This window comes from Podarcis liolepis (assembly GCF_965112155.1).
Source record: "Podarcis liolepis genome assembly, chromosome: 11".
NCBI classification, from domain to species: domain Eukaryota; kingdom Metazoa; phylum Chordata; class Lepidosauria; order Squamata; family Lacertidae; genus Podarcis; species Podarcis liolepis.
Window position 1 is genome coordinate 48,096,500 of NC_139565.1, and position 12,988 is coordinate 48,109,487.

The 12,988-nt window shown below is 39.0% G+C and overlaps 1 protein-coding gene across 5 annotated transcripts in view; it reads right to left on the bottom strand.

Annotated features, from left to right (window-relative positions):
- NIPBL (NIPBL cohesin loading factor) overlaps positions 1-12,988 on the bottom strand; it is a 128,497-nt gene that overhangs the window by 20,396 nt on the left and 95,113 nt on the right. For all 5 annotated transcript variants that reach the window (XM_083465635.1, XM_083465637.1, XM_083465638.1 and 2 more), the window contains 11 exons: positions 12,857-12,946; positions 11,466-11,569; positions 10,741-10,827; positions 8,384-8,615; positions 6,641-6,792; positions 6,127-6,207; positions 4,743-4,843; positions 3,357-3,495; positions 2,253-2,335; positions 1,123-1,255; positions 406-549 (listed from right to left, as the gene is read on the bottom strand). In XM_083465635.1, coding sequence (XP_083321761.1) covers positions 406-549; positions 1,123-1,255; positions 2,253-2,335; positions 3,357-3,495; positions 4,743-4,843; positions 6,127-6,207; positions 6,641-6,792; positions 8,384-8,615; positions 10,741-10,827; positions 11,466-11,569; positions 12,857-12,946 — 1,346 coding nt within the window. The remainder of the gene's footprint in view (positions 1-405; positions 550-1,122; positions 1,256-2,252; positions 2,336-3,356; positions 3,496-4,742; positions 4,844-6,126; positions 6,208-6,640; positions 6,793-8,383; positions 8,616-10,740; positions 10,828-11,465; positions 11,570-12,856; positions 12,947-12,988) is intronic.

The window sequence follows — 12,988 nt, forward strand, 5'->3', positions numbered from 1 at the left end:
AAATAAAAGGTATCAAACAAAGTCGTCATACGCACAATCAATTAGTAGCAAGTGTGTGAAACACCATCTCCCAGCAAACCTGTTGGGCTGCTCCTTCTGCAGCAAATTTTTATTTTGCCATGAAATTAAATGTTGTCTCTTCCCCCTCACCCTCCACCTCCCACATCACCCCAGCTAACAGCTGGATGCTCCCAGAGGCAACTGCCACAAACTTATATTTATGGGTAAACTAATCAAAATGAGAGGTCAAAGGCACTCTTGATTTTTGAGAGTAACACAAAGAAGTCTCACAATGCTATTTTTCTCATTATTGTTTTGTATGGGATGTTACTCCAAATATTTTATGGACACTAATCTCTACACTGAAACCTGTCTTAAAATAATCAAAAATAGCTTCACTCAAACCTGTTTTAAAATTCGGGCTATAGATCCTTGATCCATTTTGCTAGTGACTGCATCCTTCCGCAGCCGTGCTGCTACGGTACCAAGATAGTCGAGTGATGCCACCCTCAAAGCCATCTCTGTAGATTTATTACTAAATTGATGGACCTAAGAAAATGAAAGAAAAAAATATATAAACTTCATTTTTATTCCCCTCACATTTCAAGACAATATTGCTTGATCCTCTCCTACAATAATGGGAAGAGTTCAGTAACATTATTTAGCATTTCACATATAATTCAGGCCACTTCAGATCAAAGCCATTCTCTCTCCATTTGTAAGAAAATTTCTTCTGCTTCTCATTTAGCATATATTTACAGTTGACCAACATTAACTCATAGATACTTCAAACATAGCTTTTGAAATCTGGAGTCCATTTCTGTAACCATGCTTAACACTGGTGAGACTTAACATGGAACAGTGATAATAGAGCAGGAGGGAGAAGAATTCAAAGTCTAAAAGAAGAAATGGTAGGAAAAGGAGTGAAACTGCCTGTTCTTCATCCCTCATCCTATTTAAGGATCACTCTTATATTAAGTCTTCACCAGCTCAAAGCACATTGCATTGCATGCAACATGCAGATTCAGTACAATAAGACTATTTTCACAACTTACATCAAAATAAGCAAGCCATTATTAAAAGTGAAGCAGAATTATTGCTTCAAAAATCCAAGCATCTTACCAACAGTCTTCCCAATAGACTAAGTAGTAACTCCGCAGCTGGCCATTCTGGTTTGTTGACCGTGGAAAGGAGATCCTGAACAAAGTTCTCAAAGAGTGGCCTATAATCTTCTTCCCCTTGCTTGCTACCACATCTGTTTGAAGAAAGCAATGAAAAGGGGAAAATAAGACATAATGAATTCACCTTTCAATCAATCCTAGATTTTTCTTTTACATTTTAAGTGAGAATTTTATGGCACTATATATAGAATCATAAATGTGGAACAATAACAGTAATAACCCTGATAATCACACCTGGGAGAAGAAGTATGCCTTAACATCCTTTTGATGCCAGGTTAATGAGCACTAAATATAAAAGCACTCATACATTTTTGCCTCCCCGGAACAAGCCCCTCCCAGTTTCACCATGGACAAGCTCATAAATGTCAAGAGTTATCTGGAAGTGAGGGAGGGACAAAGAAAAGAGAAACTATGAGGGAAGGGTTGTTTATGATGCAGAAGTGTCAGCATGTAGTCCATGATAACATATTGTTGCCATTGAATGCCAGCCATTGAATGAGAGTTTTGGGTTGATTCTGAATGCCTCTGGACATTTTGAGAAGGAAAGTCCCAATGTTCTTTCTCTGTTTGTCCAGATATCCAGGATGTGATAACTGTCCAACAAATCTGACATTGGAGCATTTGATGATAGGAATGCTGAGGAAACTGCAGCCCTGATGGAAAGTACGATGATGATGAATGAAACAGGGATGTGTTGTGCTTTGTATGCTAGAGGAATGCAAAACTTGATCTACTAAGCAATGGTGGAAGTAGATACTTTTTTCACCAGGGATGGTAGAAGGAAACAAAAAGGTTATAAAATTTTCTGAACAATGATGTGTGTTAGATGTCTATTTTGAGAGCTCTGCACACAACCAATTTATGCCATAGGTCTTTGGTAGAGTGGGATAATTCCTGATATTCTCCAGGGAGAAAGAAAGAATTATAGAATTGTAGGAGCTTAATAAGGGAGGTAAGGGTAATATTTAGCATGATCCCTGCCTCTTGAGCAAGTGGAAGGAGACAAAGCCCTGCATGGACAGGAACACAGAAATAAAACTGATAACAGATGAACAGTTGAATTCTACTCACTTCTTGAGAAAAATGGAAAGGAAGTTTTGTGCTGTTCTCATGGCTGTTTCATATGAGTTTGTAATGAGGACATCCTGGTCCACCTGAAAATGAACATAGCGCCTGCTTACTGAATGTGTGTTGTGATTTATGCAACAGCAAGTATAATACATATGTTTCTCAACTATGGAAAAGGAGATGCAACCTTGCAATCATTTTTGAGTCTAATGAACATGAACAATACCGTATTTACTTGAACCTAACGCTCGCCTTTTTTGGACAAATTACACTAAAATTAAGGTGCACATTAGATTTGATGGCACATTTACCATATTGGCCTGAATATAAGCCACACCCGAATATAAGCTGCACCTTTAGAATTGAAAAAGTAAGTAAATACCCAAATATAAGCTGCTCCCTTTCTCCCTGCTCCTGGCTGAATACTGAGCAGGGGCAGAGCTGCATTGCCGGCGGCCTTTCCCCTTCCTTGCTCTCTCCCTTCCCGGCCTTGGGGGAGAGGACAGGGGACTACGCCGAGGCGGGCGCTGTTTGCCCTGCGCTCCTGGCTGCATACCGTAAGGTTGTGAATATAAGCTGCACTTTAACTTTTCATGGTCGGAATTTGGGGGGAAAGTGAGGTTTAAATTCAGGCTAATACAGTATATTCACCAGCAAATACTTTTTTTGGTTTCAATGTTCTGGAAATTGAGGTGCTCATTAGATTCAATGGTGCATTAGATTCGGTAAATACGCTACTTCATTATCTTAAAAACAAAATATAATTCACTCAGCCAATGAACAGGGTCATCAAATAACTCAACCTCAGTTAACACAGTTAGTTGAACATTCATTTCTCACAGTTCTTTCGGTCTATCTGCTCTGTTGCCCAGGTTCACTTTTCTTCCTCTCTGATATATTCTGTTTACTTGCTTCCTCTCTCTTCAGTGCCTTTTCAACTTCTCCTTCAAGTGTCACAAACTAACATTTCCCCCTTTGCTCTTTCCCCACATTCCATGCTCAACCCATCACTGGCCCAGCATTCCATGAATTCATAATGATAACGGTAAGAACTATATGAACATATGCTAAATACATATATCTTCATAAATCTAAAGCATTTTTTACCTTCTTATTTGACTCCTCTTCAGAATTAGAATCCTTCTCGCCTGATGGTAGATGCACAACACACTGAATTAGTTGTAGCACCAGTGCAGTCACCATTTGAATATACATAGGTTCACCATCAGTGTCACTGCTGTTCAGTCTGTTGAAAAACACAAACCTATTTTACTAATGTTAAAAATGAACCCAATGGAAAACATTAAAACCCTTGGCATTTTTTTTCGATTGGCTTCAATTATTACAGTGATCTCAAATCTTATTCCCACAATAGAGATGTGGCTTTGCATTCAAACTAAGCAATAAACCTCCCCCAAAGAGCAGTACATTTCTGGAACAAAAGTTGATCCAACAGAAGTGTATCACTTTACTTTGAAGCTACATGATTTAAGCCAGGGATGGGAACTTTTTTCCTCTACACCCCAGCTTGAATACAAGCAAGGTTGTAGAGGAAGACCCCTGACAAAAACAGGACTTGGAGTTGATGCTGAATTGAAGTCCCACTTTCAGCATGCATCAACTGCATGTGAAAGCTTTGGATCAGGAACCCTACTGGAGACTGCAGTCACCACCCATGAGTTATAACAGCAACCCACACCTTCAGAAGGGATCAGCAGCTCCCAAGTGCTATGGAACAATTGGGAGTGCACTTCAAGGCTTTTGGTTGTTCCTCTGCAGTAATGTCTTTACCTGTCCTAAACCTAATACTGGGTGTAGATACAGATTGACAGGAGGTGTATGGCATGGGGAAAACAGCCTTGTAGGCCAAACTAGACCTGCTGGGTCTAATTTGGTCTGCAGGCGAAACTTTCCTCGTGCCTCATTTAAGCATTCCTGCCTCACACTCATACATCTCCTTCCTGCAATGTTATCCCACCCTTCCTTTATAGCATTCAAAGAGGCATGCTTTGCATGGCTTGATCCTATGCTATGCCCCACCCCTCTTTTATCATCTCATCAAATCTGTTATGTAGGATGGGCTGTAATAGTAGCTGGAGCAGGTCACCCAGGGAGTTTCATGGTGGAGTGGGGATTGGAATAGATGCTTGCCTAGTCTTAGTGCACTAAATCTCACTAGCATTTCGTTAACCAATATTCAGTTAAGCCATATTAAAAAAAATAATGAAAAAGTTCAAGCAAAAAGTAGGGGATGGTAGGAGTTTTCCCTCATCTGACATTTGATGTGTTTTCTACTCTCCCAACAGCCACAAGCCTTGTATGCAAAATCTGAAATTGCACCTTAGATTCAAATCCCAACCCTGCAGTTATGCAGACATAGTTTGGCTTAGCATGCCCCTTGAAGCAGGCAGTTAACAATAAAATGTCTTAAAAAACCCAGACTTCTTCAAAAGATGGGAGGAGAGGGAGAGAGAAATTAGCACTGTATATTACCTGAAGTTCCTCAGACTTCTTTTGCTGGTTGGTAACCTTGCAAGTGAAGTGAAAATTTCTTCTAATATCAACTGCCTATGCTTTTCATATCTTGAGAAGACCTGAAAAAAGTTAATTATGGTTATTATATGTATGTCATTTCCTGTTTATTTTGCTGTCCAAAATACAAACTATTTTACAAACACACATACACACTTATTAAAACATAAAGTTATTTTCCTACTACCAATCAATATCTATAGCCAAGAGGTATGAATCCAGAAAAGTGGTATTAATGTAAATGTATTAAATGGTTTAAAATTATTTTGGAGAAGGTACTACTAACATTAGTTTAAGAGAGTTGAAAATACCAACTCAAATTGTTTTCTAAGTAAACTTTCAAACCTAGTGAGGCTCACCAAGTTGTTCACACACTGAGCCATTAGGCTGGACAAATTACCGTACTTTTTCATGACTAAGATGAGGTTTTTTACTCTAAAATAATGTTTAAAATCTGGCGTCGCCTTATACATGCATAGTGCAGAGGGGAGACGGGCTATTGGTTGCAGCCACGAGCAGGAGCTTGTCAGCGGCGATATGGTGGGTGATTGGTGGCTGCGGCAAGGGCTGCTGTAGATTGGCTGTCGCTGCGGCAATTGGGCGTGCGAATGCCGGCTTCTGTTGTGGCTTTGGCGACACTTGCCATTTGTAGTGTTTGTCAGTCAGCTTAGTGATTTTTGGCATCCCCCCAAAAAAAGCTCAACAACCCTGGGCAATTCCCCATTTTCTTACATTGGAGTCCCCCAAAACAGGGGTCGTCTTATACATGGGGGTGTGTTAAACATGGGAAAATATGGTAGCTGCTTTAAAGCAGCTATCCTAATCTACATTGCTTCAAAAGAAATTAAAAATCAGCCCAATCTGTATTTGCTATAGCAATGAGATTTCTCTCTCGGAGATATCTTCTTGTAGGTTTTCAGCTACTCTCAGTATGCCCCAAATCAAGTTAGTGTCCCATCACAGACACATCAGACATGGTCTCAGTAACATAATTCCTTAACCCTTTCCTACTATCAAAGTACAGTAATAGAGCTGTTTGATCGGCAGTGCTCCTTGCTTCTAACAATTAAGGTAAATAATGGCGTGAAAGATCAGTGGTGGTGGTATTGTTATACTTTTCTCACAAACCAGCTGCAATCTGGCTTATGAGGCAAAGCTTAGTGGGAAGTAGTTCAGTGGGGAAAAGAACCTGTTGCCAGGCAAAGTTAGAAGTGAGGGCAGGACCAGGACCAGATTAAGTAATTCATGAAAGCCACCCCCCACAAAAGTTCCTTAAAAAACCAACAACAACACCAGAAGCCATTCATTTCTTTACAATTAAATATTGGTTAAAAGGTGTGCTTACTGCAGTGACAAGTTTGATGGCGCATAACTGAAGTTCACTGACATTTTCTACAAAAAAAGGTGTTATCCCCATTGAAGAAACCTATTAACAGAAAAGGAAATATATACATAACTTCTCATAATACTTGATAAATGAAAATAAAATCTTTTCAACAGAAAAAGACCTCTGATCATCATCTTTTGAATTGTGTTCTCCAATTCCCATACTAGTCGCAGTAGCATACAAGAGGGATGAAAAGCACCTCAGATTTAAGACAGAAAAACACATTTGTTTTCCTTGGGTATTTTGTAGTTATTGTTCTTCAAAGATGCATATATTTTCCATATCATATATATTTATAACTGACTGCCCAAGTTGCCTTATAAAATAATTTTAAAAATCTAGTAGCTTAAATTTAAGAAGTTTCATTATTACTGCTTGTAAAAGAAAATAAACATCCACTGGAGAAGAACTTTAGACCTGTGTGTGTGTACAGAAGGGGAAGAGAAATCTGGATAAAATGGATCAAACTTACCTGAAGAATAGTGGTGTCAGTAAGAAGCTGTATCTCCAACAGTTCAGCCAAACTGCTAACAATATCACAAATTTTGTTGTATAACATCACGATTACTCTTTGCTTATGGGTAGAACACTTGGCACGCTTTGCTTTTGAGCTTAATACACCACCTAGTAAATTTTAAAACAAGATACATTTTTTAGAAATTCAGCACAACGCAACCATATTAGATATAAAGTTTCTCCTCAACAAGTTCATATATTTCTCTTATCTCCCGAGATGAAATACAGTGGTACCTCGGGTTACAAACACCTCAGGTTACAAACTCCACTAACCCAGAAGTAGTACCTTGGGTTAAGAAATTTGCCCTAGGATGAGAACAGAATCGCGCGTTGGCAGCGGGAGGCCCCACTAGCTAAAGTGGTACCTCAGGTTAAGAACGGTTTCAGGTTAAGAATGGACCTCCGGAACGAATTAAGTTTGTAACCAGAGGTACCACTGTATAGTCAACCAAGTTGACTATAATAAATCAAGTTGATTGTATGTATTGTATGTATACAATACAATCCCTTCTGAAGGGAACACTTAACGAAGCTTTTACATCATTAAGTATGCAAATTAAATTTACTCAAATCAATAATGACAGGACACCAAATAATTTCAGACTATTCAGATCCCGACAGGATTTTCCCATAGTCAAAATTTTCAGGGAAAATGCAACTTATACTTTAAGTTGCAGCTGGCACAGATAGCAATGGGAACCCTCTAAAGCACAAGCCAATATTTTGAAAAATACAAGAAGAGCATAATGAAAAAGAAAAGAGACTGCTGTGATGTGCTTTGCATGGGACTATCAACAGCTATATATTGATAGACCAGGTAGCAGCTATCAGTGTCTGCTAGCTGCAATGTCCACACAGTTGGAAGCAGTAGGCTTCTCAATACCAGTTGCTGGAAACCACAGGAGGAGATAGTGGTATTGTGTTCAGATTCTCCTTGTGGGCTTCCCATGGGCATATGATTGGTAACTTTGAGCACAGGATGCTGGACGAGATGAACCACTGGTCCGTTCCAGCAAGGCCATTCATATGTTCTTATGGGGCTGTCCTTAAACCTAGCGTAGAAGTTTCAATTGCTCCAAAATGAGCTGCCAGGTAGTCAATCAAATTGTTTTACATTTGTCTGAGCTTCACTTATTGCCAGTCTCAATTCAAGGTACAGTGGTACCTCGGGTTAAGTACTTAATTCGTTCCAGAGGTCCGTTCTTAACCTGAAGCAACACTTTAGCTAATGGAGCCTCCCACTGCCGTGGCGTATGTAACCTGAGGTACCACTGTATTGATAGTGACCTTTAAAACTCCAAGCAATCTGGGACCAGAATATCAAGTTCCCTTTCTTCCATTACACCACATATACTTGGCAGTATTAATTTATTTTAGCCTCCCCAGCCCTCTCAGATCACTCTCTATATTTTAAAATTTGTTGTTGGCAGACACTTTGGGCATACCAGTGGTGGAATAGAAAGGTGGGGTATCAATACTTTAAACAAAATATATATCTAAGTAAAGCTGAAAAAGGCTTACTTTACATTAGAGTGGTTGGGGAAACCCAGCCATATCGGCGGGGTATAAAGAAGAAGAAGGAGAAAGAGGAGAAGGAGAAGGAGGGAGGAGGAGATGATGATGTTGATTTTGGATCTCCATGTATATTCTCTACAATAGTATGATTTCAAAAAGCAAGAAATATATCTGTTATACTAACCACCATGAGGGTCCAATCGGTAAACAGGATCATACTGAGGATAAAGTGTGTTCTGTAAGTGAAATTTAGTGTATTGAATAACTCTTTCTATTACATCTTCAATATATACAGCTTTGGGCATGTTGGGTGATGTCATAATGTTGATAGCTGTAAGACAGGCATCTGCAGATTTTGTGACTCTCTCCATGATCAAGTCTCTCCATAATCTTTCCTCATCTTCAGTGTCGTTATTCTGCAGAAAAATTCAGAGTGCTAAGTTTAAAAGAAAACATTTTTAAAAAGCAATCAGAGAAAATAAATTTGAGCAAAATTTACGCAGCAATAGTTAATATATCAATATGAAAAAGTTTAGTGATTACTCGTATTTTAAAACCTCCCAATAGCCAAATAAAAACCAGGAATCTCTGTGATATATTTCACAATGCTACAATCTCAGAAAAACCCTTCCTGAAGTACAGTTGCCAACTTTTTCACCAGCCGTGCTCTTGCGTCTAATCAGCCAGGGCTTTTTTCTGGTTACTAAGCCTCACCCAAAATGACCCTGCAGAATGACAACAGTGAGTGAGGCTCACACTGCTCATGGAAGTATTGGAGCCTTACTCAGTATTTCTTCATCCATTGAGATAAACTCTTATAGATAAAATTTTTTTTTTATCTTATCTGATATAAAAAATTCTGCTCTTTTCCATCTTCTGTTAACCAAGTAGGAAACCATGTCAGGAAGGAAGAAGCAACACAAAAACAGAGAAAACTCACTCTGGAAAAGTTCCTGTTCCAACTAAGGAATCTGAATTTCCAATGCAAGTGCATTCAGCTATTTCCAGTAACAGGGAAGTAAGAGCATTACCTCCCTCTCAAAGTGGAAGGTAAAAAAGTCACTCTAAAGTCTAATTCTGCGGAATTTAGCATGATGTGGATAAGGCATTCTATAGAGGTCACAGCACTTTGCTACAGTATTCCTTTAGGCCAGGGGTTGTCAACCTGGTCCCTACCGCCCACAAGTGGGCAGTTCAGGATTCTAGGTGGGCGGTAGGGGGTTCTACTGCACAAGCTGAATCCTCCTTCCATTGAGCACTGGTGGGTGGTTAGGACATTTTATCATCAAGAAAGATGCATTAGTGGCCAGTAGGTATAAAAAGGTTGACCACCCCTGCTTTAGGCAAACCAACAGAAAGAGAAAAAATAGAATATAGATCTTGACACAAGTCAGTCACAGAAGTCAGTTAAGAAGTCAGTTACAATAATGGAAAAAGGCCTTTGAGAACAAAAAACATGCAGATATATCACTGATTGAGAAATATAGAGCAATATGCATGTATGTAAACTGTCCATCCCAAGCCTTCAGCTGAGTTTACATTTCAAAATAAAAATTGGACACTAGAGGGCAGGCATATGCCAACTCTAGGCTTGAGAGGTCCAGAATTCCCGTTTTCCACAGATGCATGTTTAGACTTTACACTTTCCGTGTCAAATTCAAGAAAGGTAGCCACAGTCTTCTGCTAGAGTAAATACAAATAGCCTTGGTTAGCATCTGTGATTCCCTCAGTGTGTGCATTGCTAAGTGAGCGAAAGCCTTTTGCACTGCAACCACCAACATTAAGAAGGAAGAGTAGAAGAGGTCAGGGAGAAGGAAATGGAATGGAGGGGGGTGGGGAGAAGGAAACAGATGTAAGGCAGAAAAAAGTAACAAAATGGGATGCACAGAAGCCTGGGTAATGGGAAGAGATAGTTGGAGGAGTAATACATTGGGTACAGAGGGAATACAGAAAAGTATATAGACTGCAGAGATAACAGAAAGATAACAAATGGGATACAAAGGTATCTGGAAATGGGAGCAGAAAGTGGGGAGGCTAGAGAGGAGAATGCAGGTCTATGGTGGTATAAAGAAAGAAAAGTCTCAACTTGGAGAGAGATAATAAACAGCAGTATGGGACATGGAGAAATGAAAGGTCAAAAAATTAGCTAAAGAGAACACTGGCTAGTTAAAATTATAACATGATGCTTGTCTTCAGTTAACGTATCAGTGATGTCCTGTTGATAAAATATAAACAAATCATTTGTGGTTATTCGAGTTGTGCATACCTAGACTAGTGGAACCTCTATTTCAATTTAAAGAGGCTCTCTGTAGAAATGACTTCCTAGTAAGTTACTTAGACTAGATATTATTTTCTCTATGTGACATTCTCAGCTGAGGTTGGTAGCAATGTCACAGTATACTCCATGCCATTTGAACCAGCCTTATTAGGATTCCTCAAGTGCAGTCTCCAGTTCAGAAGGAGAGCTGGAGAGGCTTTTTCTAGCCTCTCAATTAATGTATAAAATAAATACAATGATACTAGCATCATTTAGCAACTTACATGGTTAAGAAGAGTAGAAAGCTTTGAACCATCTTGAATATTCTTCTCCAATATGTTCAGGACTTTCACTGTTTTTTCTGTTGAAAGCTAAAAACAGAACATTTTATCTACCAATTATCCTTCATGGATATGATCATCTCTATGTCCACCATTTGGACTTATAAACAGAGTAGTGTCTTTCATCCTCAAATTGCGTATCCTTCCTTTCACTTGCCAATTAAAAAAGTAATGGCTCCAAATAAAATTGGAAGTAGATCCTAGTTCAGCTCAAGGTTAGGATTTGGAGGGGGGAGTGCCCAGACAGAGCTCGGACTAGACTGCAGGCAACTCTCAAGTTACATTGTGATTATGTTCCAGATAGCGCCTAAAGCCAAAATAATGTATCGTCAAAACCCATGGGGTTCTTGAGTGGGTGGGCTTCCCAAACGGGTTTTTTTCCTGGATGCTCACCCCATTTTTACCATCTTTTTAATTTATTTTAATTTCTTAATTTGCCAAGAGCATAAAGCTGAATGTGTATAAGTTGTGAGTTACCAAAACAAATAATAAATGCTTCTACATTTAACTGACAGCACACACTTGTCTTTTACATTTTGTCCCAAATGCCCCGGAGATTAAAAGAGCTCTCAGATAACATCTCTTCCAGAAGAAAAATATTTGTTGAAGAATCACTCTGTGAACAAAAATCTGCCGCATTCTTCATTTTTAAGGCAGCAATAACTTACCCTGTCCATAATGCCCATTGCCTTAATTTTAGCAGATTCACTGCCCAATTCACTAAGCTGATGCTTTCCCAATAAAAACTCCTGAGGAATTTCATCATCATCACCTAAAGAAGAAGAAATTAAAAGATTTCATTTTTCTTTTCAATGCAGCAGCATGACAGAGCCATTTTAAAGATAGACATCAATATCTCAAGAAAGTTATAGCTGTTGTTTTTATTTTACCTTTGTTCCTTATTTTTCCAGTTTTCAGTTCACCTTAGTTGTGTATCAGTTTGCATTTTTTTTAAGTTCACTAATAATTTGTGTGCATTTTCATGTGCATTTCACGTAATATATACTTTTTGTATGCAAATTTGCCTAATATATGCATTTCTGTGTACACTCTCCCCAAATATATGCTTTTTTATAAGCATATTTTTGTTGCAGAAATGCATCACAGTTCATGTATCAGCTTGGGAGATGTGACTACAGAGAATGTGAGCCCAACTAATTTCTCCATCCTTCTCAACTTCAGAAGTAAAGGCTAGAAGACTGTCTCTCAAAACCTCGCTCAAGAGTTTCTCAAAATGCTCCATAGATCAGCTCCATTCAATTGGTCCATTGAAACATTGCTGAAGAATTGAGAAGTTAGGAACTTTAAATTTTTGTGATGACAGAAACTGAAGCTGTTTTGAGCAGGGCTGAATTATCAAGCAGGCTAACAAGACCATAATCTAAGGTTCATGATCCAGGGGGACCCCCTATGCCATTCCATGGTTTAATATGAATGAGCAGTGTGTTGTGCATGCTGCTCAAAAGTCTTGGCTTTGATCCTTCTGTGTGACTTGAATGCTGGAAACAAATCATAAGCATTGGCATGCTGTCAAGCAAACCTTGGCTCACATTTTGTTTCCCCCCAACGAAACACAAGTGGTACACAGAAGATGACTTAGCTACTATTCATGGTTTATTTAGTGAGAAGCAAACCACAAGCCTGAGTCTAGATGACACAACAAGCTGCTCCTGGTGCAGCCAAGAAAGCAGGAGGAGCGAAGTGGTGACTCCACCAGTACACTGCTCAATTGCATAAAACAATTAAGGTGTAAATGATGTGTAAACATAGCCAATGTCTGCAAGTACAGCAGTTAGAGATCCCTGGCAAAAGTTGGATAAAAAAAACCCCTGAATTTCAGAACAAAAGTCTAAGCAACACAATCATTCCACCCTGTCTAAACAGGAATTTTTGTGCTGGTTGCAATGGGTTGCAATGACTATTCCTTCTTGAATTCTCAAGCGGTGCCATGGGGAGGGGGAGTTTTAGGAAAATAGTGTTCAAGTCCACTGAAGATGTTAGTCAAAAAGGCCGATATATAGCAATCTATGTATCATTTGATAAGAAAAGGATTATTTACCAAATGCAGTATAATCCATGTCTTCCAAATTGTCCAAAATATTTTCTACTGAAGCGCTGAACCTCTTGAAGGTAGACGAATCCATCATTTCTAATAAAAATATGAAGTATAGTATATTTGAGCCATGGTCAA